Here is a 12,948-nt window from a genome sequence, read left to right on the forward strand (position 1 = left end):
GGAGTAGCTGTAATATTTCAGAAGCTCTGGCTGACTGTAAACTCTAAATGCTTGGGTGTTGTTTTATTTTCTCCTCCAGTTGTTTGCTTCGATGCCAAGATAAACTTTGATGACAACGCAGAATTTAGGCAAAAAGAAATATTTGCCATGGATGACAAGTCTGAAAATGAGCCCATAGAGAATGAAGCTGCCAAATATGACTTAAAATATATAGGACTGGATGGAAACATTGCTTGCTTTGGTAAGGACAAATACATCCAAAAGCCATTTGAAAACAAATTTACACTTGTTAGTGTATAGACTTTGTTTACATCTGACATTCACCCTTGACAGAATTTCAGTCTGTTTTACTGAGTATTTCTGCAGTTTTGTGTGTCTTTCCATAAGTTCTTGCAGGAATGAAAGTAGAATTGTGTGGAAAATGTGCTGATGGCCACAGCACACAAGCAGGGCAGGAGTGGTGTCAGAGAGAAGGGAGGCTAAACAGCTTCAGATTCTGAGGTTTTAACCTGAAGAAATTGGTCTTTCCAGTAATTAAAACAAAACAGGAAAAGTCATCAAAACCTAATCATCCACTTTAAAAAATAAGACTGTTTCTTAAAAGACACTTGAAAAGTATGTGTAAATGTTACATTCCCAGCTACAATTGAATATTAAACTCCATTTCCCTTTAAGGAAAGCTGCTGAAGAATCTGCTTGGAAATGGCAGGTTTTTTATTTTCCTGAAGCTTCTGTAGAACAGAAATTACGCTGCTGTGTAGAAGAGATAAGTAGAAAAATCAGTTGTGCTCTAAATAATTTTCATATTTTACAGATTCTTTTAGCCAATACAACATTTTATTATTAATCTAATTAAATTAGTTGTTTTTTTTTTTACTTGGTAAGGAAATGCTCAGCATTTATATTGGCTCAGATATGTATTCCAAACACAAATATAGAAGGCTCTGATAATGTGTTGCAGTTGATTCAGTAAGTGACAGTGAGACTTCAATCTCAATTTAAAAAAACAACTAAAAGATCCCAAAACCCAAATAATAATTGCCAGCATTATGCTATTTTTTAGTGGTCTGTTTTCTGAGTGACACAGGAGCCTTTGTCCAATAGGAGCAACATAAAGGGGACACATAATTTTCATCACTTTTCCCAGTTTAGATTTTCCTACCCAAAGAAATGCTTCAGGACTAGTGCAAATCCAAAATAAAAAGCAGTTTCAGGAACATCTGAGGTCTGTCCCCAAAACTGAGTTATCTGTGATGCAGTAATCCAAAGCATCCACTGCCATCAGAGTGGTGGGAGAGGAGCTTGAAGAGTCAATTTCTCCTTCACATCACTGTTCCCAGAAGTTCTTATGTCACTTTATTTTAAATAAAATCAGAAGGTTCTGCATTGCCACATTTATTATTCCAGTGCTCATACATGCTTAAAGGAAGGTGCACATCTAAGCCCTAAAAAATCCTAAATGCTGGTGTGTTTGCACCAGATGTTGAATTATTTGTTGCATTGGATATCCTTGAATAGCTACTAGAATTTAGAAATAGCTGTGCAACATTTTGAGCCATATTCTGGGGTTGTGCTGATACATTTTAAGTCTTTTCACCCATTTTATCTGTATGAATTACAAGCACTTGATGTTTGCAATTACAGTCAATGGAGCTGGACTTGCAATGGCAACATGTGATATAATATCCCTGAATGGTGGAAAGCCAGCCAACTTCTTGGATCTGGGTGGAGGTGTGAAAGAAGCACAAGTCTATCAAGCATTCAAGCTGCTGACTGCTGATCCAAAGGTAAAAATGTTGGGTTTGGACTGGGAGCTTCCCTGTGCAGCAATAGGGCTGAGTAGGACCATGAAAAGTGCACAGAAAAACCCAGATGATGGTGAGAAAACACTGAGGGTGAATTCCTAAAGGGCTGATCTGGGAGGAAAATTAATTCAGTATGAACCACTGGAGAGACTTTTCAGCTCCTGATCCATACTCAAATTTTCTGGTGAGTTCAGAGTGGGAACTTTCTCAAGGCAGTTCAGCACAGAAATGCAGGTGTGCTAATGCTGGGCATTTCAGTGCTGAACTCAGAACATCTTGCTCCTAAAATGGAATTTGTGAGACTTAGATGCTTAAAATATCATTCCTAATAGTGTAGTGTCACAGTAGACTGAGGAGAAAAATGGGAAAATTAAGCAAATAGCTAATTCTAAGGATTGATTTGTACTCTTTTAAACTCAAGGTTTCTAAAATGCATCTCTGCACTGCAGGATAATCTGTATTTAATTAACATTCACAGGCTGGAATCATAGCCTGGAACATTCTGACACTTCCTTTTGCAGATGGAGCTGCAGTTGCTCTTTTCTTTTTTGAACAAGAGGAGAAGACATTAGTCTGTGTGTACTGAGTGGAAGTTATTTCTAGAGATGTGTGTTGAGGTCATTGGTCCCCTCTGCAGACAGAACTGGAGTATCTGCTGAGAGAATATTGATCAGGCGTGGGCTTTGGAGCTGTGCCAGCTGCCCATCCTGCCAACATGGAGTTAAGCTTTTGTGTGTAGCCAGAACTTCATTGCTGCTGATATTTTTACTAATGGAAATCTGTCAGAGGGCTTTGATCATCTTCCCCATCTCCTGCACCTGAGCATCACAGCTGAAGTCCCTATTTCAACATATTGCTTCTTTTTGTGGCTTCATCTCCTTTATCTCACGTTTTCTGTGATTCCAGTCATTTTCCTCATGTTCATTGTGATGTGATTCTAGCTTCTAAATGCCACCTTCCTGTGACAATTACATTGCTGTAATTGTATGCTCTGTGCAGCAGTAAGTGACAAAATGTTGTGGCTTTTCAAATAGAGGTGGATATTGTTTGCAGCAAAGTTTCAAGGCAAAATTAGGAAGAAAATTTACAGTACAAAATAAGCACAGGTCAACTTAAGCTCTTTGCAGTTGTAACTCTCCCTACATATTTTTTAAGCAGCTGGTACCTTGATGTCTCAAGTGTTTGTTGTTTGAGCTGTTTGTTTGAGCTGCTCTGCAGTGCGTGCTTCGTGTGATGATCTGGGTTTGCCTGAGATGTAATTTACTTCTGAAACTTGTGTTAGTGGTAGAGAAGCAGGTGCAGCAAAGTCTCAGATACACAACTTAGCTGGTGATTATTGCTGTGCAAAGTAGTTTCTACTGTCTGCTGCAGCACAAACAGCAGGTATTAATTTTGGTGATGAAGCTTACTGAGTTTAAACAATTTTAAAACAAAAAGGCATTCTAGTAGCTCTCAGCTATAGAACATCTGTGTGCCCAACATTTGACTTGTAGTTATATCCTTCTATTATACTTTCTGCTTATCTGTTACTGCTTAACTATTTCTAACTGCATACACCAGGGCTAGTGAAGCTCTGCTACTGAGAGAAAGCAAAAGGGGAGCATAGAAAGGACCTGGATTTATGCTGGGGCTGTGCCATTCCTGGCACTGACTGGCTGAAGATGCAGAGGGCAAAACATTTCATGTTTTACTTCATTCTGTTCTGAAAATATAGCAAATGTCTATTATTTCCTCTCCTGATACACCATGTCCATTAGCTCACTAATATAGAATCAGAAAATTGAATGAATGCTCTCTTTTCTTAACTAATGGTAGGGTTTCAGTCCTCAGAGTCTTTGTGGCTAATGCAGCATTCACAGGTTGTGCCTGGTCAGTCATGTCCTTGTGGGCTTTAACTTGATTCCCACCTGGTTTGATAAGATAAAAATTTTTATTTGTGAACTTGAGATTCAGTTAATTTTTGTAAATGTCCAAATGTCTGGAGACTAAAGAAATAAAAATAAATAAAATAAAAATAAAATAAAAAAAAATCTGGGCTGAAATATGGAGAATTGCTGGTTTTTAGTTGTGCTGGCAGAGTTAAGGACATTGCATGAGATGAAATCTTCCAGAAGGAGAGGTTCCACTCACTTTGAAAAAGATCTCTCTCTCTATTTAGTTGTCTTTAAAATGTTTATTTGTATTAAAGCAAAAAAAAAGAGAAAACCACCAAAAAGCAAAAAATTACCCCAAACAAACCAAAAAACCACACAACCCCTCCTCCCCCCAGACAAACAAAATAAACAAATCAAGGTTTGCCATGATTTGATTCAGTGAAGCTGAGGATATTGTTTTTGGGAAAAGTGAAGATCTGGGCTGGTTTGCTGCTGCTTTAATCTGTCAGTTGTCAGTGTCTATAATTCTTGGGGGGAAAAAATAAGTGTGAGGGTTTTTGTTGCAAAAGGTGATCCACTGGCTTTTGGATGGAAATGCTGTCCCTGGAGCCAGTGACCCTTTTTCCACTCTGCTGGTCTTGTTTGCTGTCTGCCATATCCAATACTTCCTAGGTTAGACAGGTCACTGCAATGGCTCTGAATTCCTTTCTATTCACTGTCTAAATTCCAACTGCTTTTTTTCTTTCTTTCTTCTTTTCTTTTCCTTCTTCCTGCCTGTCTTGTTTCTATAAGTTTGTTCTGTGCATCTGCTCTGGCAGAAAATGTACAGTCTTCCCTGTTTTTAGATACTATCAGGGAGGGAAAGATGGCTCAGTTCTGGCAGTTCAGGCTGCTGGGAGACACTGAAGGAGCTTCATTTATCCCTTTTGTCCCACAGTGAAGTAGAAGTGGTTGTTTCCTTTGGTATTCCCAAGGTTCTGGGTGGTGCCTGGCTCTCCCCTGCACAAGAGAGGTTTTGGGGCTTTTTTTTTCCAGGCATCTGAGAGAATTCTGAAAGAGGATATCATTAAACCATAACTTTGCAATTCACTTCTTTTCCAGCTGTGTTTGGTGTGAAAGTAATACAGTTTATACATCCTTATTATACAAGACATTTTTATCACCAGTTTATCCTTTTGGCTTCAGGGATTTTTAGTATTAGCTTTCTTAACATTTGCAGTCTGCTATGTGGCACCAGAAGGGATAGCATTATACTAAGAGGAAAAATTTGGGATATTCTTTTCTTAGATTTCAGAAATAAAAATAAAGTTGTCATGTATAATGTATTTGGTCTTTATTTTGGGTAAGTAATTTAAGATTGAGTGAGCTAGTTCAGTTCAGACCATTCAAAACAGCTCCAAACATTGAGGCAGACTGGGGTGTGCTAACTATATTTGTGTGTTTCTGGACTGTTTGCTCTCACTCTGTAACTTTAAACAATGACCTGCTCAGAGGGGAATGTTTTAAAGATACAAAACTTCCAAATGCCACATTCTGTGATGGGGAACTTCCTCATGGTTAGAGAAGAGGCTGGCTGTGGGCAGTGCTGCGTTTCACTGATTGTCAGCAGTGGATTTCTCAGTGCTACAATCATGCAAACCCATAAGTCAGTAGGAGCAGAGAACCTTCCCTATCACACGTGCAGCCTAAGTCAGTGTGCATAGAATTTTGGAGAAAAAAGGGAAATGTAAATAAGATTCAGTAGCAGACATAAAATAGAGTGTTAGCACTGAATTTGTTTAAATTGTCAGATTTCATGTCATTTCAGGTCATGTAGAGGAGACTCATTAGGAACCTTTTTGCTTTCTCATTCACGTGTCATGCACCCTTTACACACTTCATTACCCAGCTCTTCTTTACACAGCATGAAAATTCTTCACTCCTTGTGTGTTTCTCTGATTCACACAAGAGGGTGAAGCATCATATGCTGCTTTGAGTACTCTCAAGTGCTGTAGCTGAAGAGCTGCTCCAGTGCACATTATCTGTGTGCTGCCTGCTCTGTTCCACAAGTGGCAGCTGCTAGTGCACTGCTCACACTCTGCATGGCCCTTATAGGATATCTCAAAATGGTGACACTTAAATTTAGTGAATACTTCTGGAAGTCGAGGCTCTGACTGCTGTTTTTACCCCTCTGTGTGACCTGTGGGTTACTCATCTACCATCTACAAACATTGATCGAAAGTTAAATAGTTTGTTAAAGAAGTTAAATGCTATGAAAAGTATAAAAATTATCACTGTTCCTTCACTGCTTAACTACAGAGCCCTCTCTTGCTGGCAGTTTAGTTCTCAGCACTGGTTCTGTACAAGTGCAATATTAAATTTTTTAAAAGAAAATCATAGTCAATATACCTTGTTATATTTTTTTGATAGAAATTTTGACATTTCTGTAGGATGTTAATCATTGAAAAATTCCACATAGTTTTTGGAAGCTGGATCTTGCTACATCATCTTTCTATCATCTCCTACTAGCACAGCAGAGGGGCCTTTTTGTCTTGAGGGGGAGTAAACAGGTAAAGACCAACCTTTTCTCTGATTTCAAATATACAGATGATTCAAGAGTTGAAAGAGGAATCAGAGAGGTGAAGAAGCCTTCAGTTAACCTGAGCAATCTGCCTGGTGTTGCAGGTCAGAGTCTGCCTCAGGCAGGAAATAAGGGTTAAGAGCAGCAAAGAAATGTGGCTGCATAGGGCAGCTCTTCTGAAAATACTGCAGCCAAAAAAGCTGGTTGAGTCCTACAGCAGTTTATTTTAGGAATTTCTATGCTATCCAGCACCACAAGTTTTTAAGGACTAGCTAAACAAGCAATTATCCAGGAAATTTCAGGGAGAGTTGATCCTGCCTTGGAGCCAGTGTATGGTCTGGAGCTGTGATTGGTAATTTTGTAAGAGCAATAATATCTTTACTCTGGAATCTTTGATCTCATAAAATGACAGTTTTTGGAGGTAGAAAATACCTATTAGGTCACAGAAATATCTTGAAAAGTTGGGTAAAGTTCACAAACACATACTGTGGTTTTTGCCTCAGAAATTTGTATAAGTATTTTGCCTTTAGACATAGGAGCAGCTCATGGTTCTTTTAAAGATAATGTAGGCTTTGAGTTTATAGGAGTAATTTAGGGATTTCCCCACATTTTTAATTAGCTCTGCACTGGTGAGAAAATACAGACTAACAGAAACTATAGCAAGGATTCTTTTCTAATGTGCCTTTGCAGTTTTGCAGAATTAATGTGAAGTGACTATTCATCTTTTAAAACACTTAGAATATTGAAAAGTCATTCTTTCATTTCACTGAGACACTTTTACAGACTGATAGCATATTGACAATATTTATGAAAATGGGAGGACAATTATGCATTTAAAATGCATAATTGAATTGTCTTGATTTATAACCAAAAGTAAAATATTTTTCAAGAGCATGTGTAGTATTGAGTCCTAAGTAATTGATATGTAAATATACTTTAAAATGAATCTTCCATTATTTATGGGCACTGACAAGTTGAATGCCTTTTGGTATTTTATAGTAGGCTATAATGAATCCTAAAAAGTGGATATGAAAATAAAATTCCTAAGCAAGAGGAAAACTTGCGGTGATTTTGTAATCGCTTCCTTTGTGGCAGAACAGGGAAAATCCACAAATGTTTTTGTAGATGGTAAATGCTGGCAAATTTGTGGAAGAACCACACCACAAACTGAGCTGCTAGGTTTGGATGGAACTCGAAGTGTTTGTGTGCTAATTATCCTCTCTGTAGTGTTGTCCCTTCTCAAACAGGGAAGGAGGAGCAGACATTTCCATCTCCTTGGAGCACAAACAGCATCACAGCTGCTCTGTGGCCAAGGCTTGTGGCACCTTCCTGCTTGTTTGGTGCTTGATTAGAGACCCAAGTGAGAGAGGGTTTTGTTACTGCCTTTGGTTGTTTGTGCTTGGGATTGGAGAACGTGGAATTTCCTAGAACTGGTGAGGTGGGAGGTCTTTGGGAAGGACATGGGAATGGTTATGGGAGATGTCACATCTCACCCCAAGATGTTTTACCTCAAAACTGAGGTAAAGCCTCAGTTTTACCTCTGAGGTAAATCCCAGCCTGCCAAAGACCTGATGTCATGTCCAGAGTGTGCAATGGAATGCAGGTACATCTGCAGGTCTTGGGATTGCCCAGTAAAAGGAAATGCCATGTAAAATACATCAGAAAAGGGTTTAATCCTTCACTGGGATTTCCAAATTGATTAAATTTTGAAAATGTATATGACTCATTTCACAAATAGAGAGGATAAAAAGGGAAGATATTTTGGGAAAGTCAATTTTGTAATTCAGCTTGGTGAGATGAGCAATTTATTATGAATCTACTTTTAGATCATCTATCTAGCCCACATACAGGAGAATGAAAGACAAATAGTCTGATAGTACAGGTAGGAAATAGCATATTAAAAGAAAAGTTGTAGGTGTCCTTACTTAAACTCTTCAGTAGAGAAAATCACATTTTAATTCTCATTATTTTTAAGTGGGTGTTATGGCAGTCTAGGAAAGTGTTTGTTCTTTCAATCAAAATGAAGAAATTTAATCACCTTGCCTCCATCTGTTCCTGATAAACTGGCCCAGATGATGAAATGTGAATCTTGGGTAGGTGCTTTCAGCCATTTCTGCTGGGTTAGACACACACTTGTGACACTGAAATAAAAAACAACTGGTTTTGCTTATCATTTCAGAAGCACACTGGATGGATGGATGGAGCACGGGTAGATGGGACTTCATATTTTTTTTAATTGATAAGACTCAGTTTGGGGAAAAAATAGTAAACCATGACAAAATTAACAAGCATTTTCCCATCAGCAAATTATCTTTTAATGACAGAAGGTTGTGATACGGCTAAGATTTTTAGAGTAAAGATACATCTTTTTTTTTTTTTAAGGGTATCATAGGGTGATGTAAAAGTTTTGGAAAAGACAAAAACTGTTTGAAATACAGGTTAATGAAAGAGGACAAGAGCTAATTCTCTTGAATCTCTATTTTGCTTCAGGTAGGATTGAATAACTTCACAGCTTCATATTCATGCTCAAATTCAACAAGGATTCAAACCTGTTTCAAGTTTTAATATTTTATTATTATTCTGAGTGGATTGTTAAAGCTAAAATAAATGAGATAATTCACTTTAAAAGGTTATCATGTGCTTAAGTAGTCAGCCAGATCAAGTCCCCATCTACCAAAACTGAGTAGCTCTGTCTTTTTGCTCCAGATTTAGTTAGTGCAAAGTTAGTTTAATGCACTGGGAGAAGGCAGCAGGTGCTTGAAGGTACAAACTGGGTTCCTGCTGCCTTTTGGCACAGGTTACATGGCTGGGATTCTACACAGGTTCTGCTTGTCAAGGAGAACAGGGACCAATTCCCAAGCACTTTCCTATGTCTCTACTGTAAAGCAGAATAGAAATGCAAAGGGTTTTTTTATTTGTTGGTTTTTTTTTTTATTTTTTGCAATGGTAGTACCTGAATGTTAACAAAAACTGTCACTTTAACTGAAGGGTTTTGTTTGGAAATCTGAGATCCTGTTGATTTTCCATGGGGTTGGTAGACAACCACATATTTCAGGGGAAGAGAAGTGTCTCAAGGAAAAAAGGTAAAAACTTAGTGTTTCATAATATTTTTATGGAAAAAGGTTAAGCCATTTTAAGCCAAATGACTTGGAAAATTCCAGCTAAAAGAAAATCAGTGCCTGTATGTGGAAAGACAGGTGAGTAATATCTGGCCAAATAGATTTTGCAGAAATTTCAAAAATTATTCAAATGTTTTCAGCAGAAAAATCCCAAACATTTTAAATATTTTTTTTTCAAGCAATTAGAGGAGTTGATTAGGAATAAGGTAGTTTTACTTGTTGCAAATAGTTATATAATTTCATCTCTTTGGCCAAGCTGAAGCAGGTACTGTACTACTGCAGCTGTTCCAAATGAATTTAAAAGACATTTGACAGCTTTTACAAAACCATTTTCACCTTAAATCTTCTGCTATGGCTGTTGTATTCCTTTTTCATTTGCATACATATTTTACTCATCAAATAAGTAGAGGGAAAAGAGAACTTCCTTTTTAATTTTTACATGCAGTTTGCTATGGTGAAGGTGAGTAAACCTGCAGATCTGTACCCAACTGCTGCTCTGACACAAGTTGTGTGCACATTTCCACAGCCTGTTTTGTATGCAGTGCTGGCTGGTGCTGTACTTTAGAAACCATTTCTAATTATTTAAGGGTAAGCCTGAGTAACCAAAGAGCTGCAGAGCACCAGATGTTCATTCCCTGGGAACGTGGGGGAGAAGGAGCCTCCCTTGATGCAAAAAAACTGCTCAGGGCAGAGGAGCTGGAGCTGCTGTGGCTCCCACCATCCTCTGCCACCCTCCCCTGAATAACTGCAGTGTAGGAAATGCAGCAATCCTGCTATCAGTGCCATAAAATTGGATTTCTGGGTGGCTGACAGGTGAGCTGACCATGGAAGTCAATATTCACTTTACCAGAGAGGGGATGAGATCTGCACCTTCAGACGGGGCCCTGCTGAGAAGGTTGTTCAGCAAAAGTGTGCAGAAGACTCTGTCCTGTGACAGAGTGATGCCAGCCCTGTGACAAAAGCAGGAACCTTTCTATCAACTAAGGATGGCACTTGTGAATGGTAGATTTGGAATTAATAGTGATAACACGGGAAAAGAGTAAAAACATCTCATTAAGAAAACAGATTATATACATGCTTATGTGGTGCAAGTTTTAATCTTGACAAGATTAAAACCTGAAAACGCTGAGGATTTCTTTTTTCTTAACTAAATCTTGATTAAGTCAACCTCCCAGAATACTGCTACGGGCTGTAACAGGCAAAAAAAGAAGAATCAATTATTGGGTAGAAATGAATGAATGTGCAGAGTCAATATTTTATAGTAGTTGGTGAAAGTTGAATGCCTGATGCCCAGCAAATCATTTGATTTAAAGGTTTAGGAATGCAATGCTTGACTTCTCATTGAAGAAATATGAAGGAGCAAATTACTATTTGCTGAAAAGTCACAGAAACCTTATCAGAATTGTTTAGTTCCTGCTGCTCCCTGGAGGTTTTCCTCTTCAACCATTGATTGAGTATGTGCTCTCTGAATTGTGAAGGATTTGCCTTTAATCAAAACTTCCATGGGGCTCTGCACAGTTGTTCTGGGATTTTTTGCGTGTATTACTTTGAGAGAATCTCAAATACATTTTTGTTTTCACTTAGTCATACAAACTGGGGAAGTAACTGAACTGAAAAGATAAAAACAATTAGAACAAGGATGGTGTCTACATATCAGCAGCATTCCTTAAACTCTCTAAATTATGCTGAACATCTGTTGAACTTCCTTAAGAAAAGGAGATGGGTTCAGCCTTGCCCTGACCAGTGGAGGAGCTTCCACCTTACTGACCACTGCAGTGTGAGGCTTTTCATCAAAGAACTCCCTTCTGCCACTTGGTCTGCTCTGTCATTCCCTTCTGTCAAGAACTATTGGGAGGGGTTTTTTTCAAATCCAATGAAATAATAAAAAAAAGGGGTTTTTTTTGTGTGAATATGTTTTCATATCTAATGTCCTTAAAAAAAAAAAAAAAAAGAAGAAAGGTATTAAATCTAAAGAGAGATTTTCTGCAGCTCACTCTTACTAGGGATAAAATGTACTACTGCCCTCTTCCACCCTTTGTTTGATACCTGATTTGTTATTTCATTTATATTTTAATCTTGCTGAGTCCAGTGTGTTTTACCACACAGCACTCCAGAGCACTTATAATAAAAAGCTGGCCACCAAACTTCCATTATTTATAATTTACCATTTCAAACCAAAGGAGAAAATCTGTCACAAGTTTAATTTCAGTAGAAACTATCATTAGTATTTTGCTAGTATTGGTGCTGCAGTTCTGCACAGTGAGAGAGCTTCCCCTTTGTATGAAGCTGAACCATACCAATACAGGATCCTCCCAGCAAGCCAAGAAGGGCAACTCCACTATTGAATTCTCAGGTGCAGCATCTTGGCACATAAATCAAACCCTGTGTAATTCTAGTGCCAACTTCTTGGTCAGAATCTCAGCCCTGGTGTTGAATTTAATTACACGGTGGATAAAGAGCATGAAGTACTTTCATGTTATTTAGGAAAATGTGGTCATGACTACTAAATAGCTTTTGCTATTCCCTGAACTTGGTACAGGGATAATTGTTTATCACTCACCAAGTCCCTCATTTTCTCACTTCTTGCAGTCAGAAGTGCTGTAGGGCCCCAGAGTCACAGCAGAGGAAGATGATGTTTATCAGAAATCAGGGAAACTTGGAATCAAGCTAAAAGTGCTTCAAAGGTGGGGCTCTTTATCCTCTCTTAAGAGAAGAGAAGGAAAACTTCAGTGGGAATGATTGAGCTATCTCAGTTCCTTCTCTGTTTTTGATGTACTTTCATCAGCTGATTTGCTCCACAATAAAATGCTGCAAATGAATTGTTGTAATATAAAAGAAAATACTGTTTTGGTCACCTCTTCCTTCTCTAGAGGTGCATTTTATATGCTAATGCAATTTTTTGGTTACTTTGGGGAATTTTATTTGCAGAAAGTGGGGATTTGTTTTGGAAGTCAAATACTCCACTCCATTTTCACACTGGGGAGGAGGGGTTGGTTGGATTGGGTTTTTTTTAAAGAATTTTTCAGGCCAGAACAGCTCTAGAAGCTTTAAGTAAAGCGCTGATTGCCCTGTCAATCAGGGTGCTGAGGAACTGGGAACTTCACAGATTGATGCTTGACAGAATAATTAGAAAACTGTCACTTGAAGTAACCATTCTGGTGTTCCCTAAAGAAATGTGCTGGTGCCAAATGTGTGCTGTCCAGATGTAGAGGTTAAATGTTCAGTAAGACAAAACATAGCATGTCACCAGAGAAAATTACTTCCAACATGCTGGGGAAGTGATGCTCCTCAAGTCCCTAAACAGGGACTACACAGTTTATTGAGCTTACCTGCTTTGATCTTGCTCATGTATTCAAGAGCTTTTCAGCCCTGAACGAGGGGGTTTAACTTGGTAACCCACTGAGGCATTAGCTAACATTTTAGATAGCAGAGGGTCTGGAAGGGTTGGAGGCAAAAGCACTTAAAGCTGTAACAGTATTTTCCAGTTCTGGAAAGGTTTTAAGGCAATTCTCTTCGTATTTTTGAGTACTTTTCACTTAAAATAAATGGAGGTAATATCAAGTTTTTTTTTTAATCCCTAGCTCTTAAAG

At 38.3% G+C, this 12,948-nt stretch overlaps 1 protein-coding gene across 2 annotated transcripts in view; it reads left to right on the forward strand.

The window, feature by feature from the left end:
- The window catches only part of SUCLG2 (succinate-CoA ligase GDP-forming subunit beta), a 109,707-nt gene that overhangs the window by 63,167 nt on the left and 33,592 nt on the right, over positions 1 to 12,948 (forward strand). For both annotated transcript variants that reach the window (XM_086845807.1, XM_086845806.1), the window contains exons 8-9: positions 80 to 241; positions 1,645 to 1,787. In XM_086845807.1, the coding sequence (XP_086701933.1) occupies positions 80 to 241; positions 1,645 to 1,787 (305 nt within the window). The remainder of the gene's footprint in view (positions 1 to 79; positions 242 to 1,644; positions 1,788 to 12,948) is intronic.

Source organism: Cyanistes caeruleus, chromosome 11 (assembly GCF_971803275.1).
Source record: "Cyanistes caeruleus chromosome 11, bCyaCae1.hap1.1, whole genome shotgun sequence".
NCBI classification, from domain to species: Eukaryota; Metazoa; Chordata; class Aves; order Passeriformes; family Paridae; genus Cyanistes; species Cyanistes caeruleus.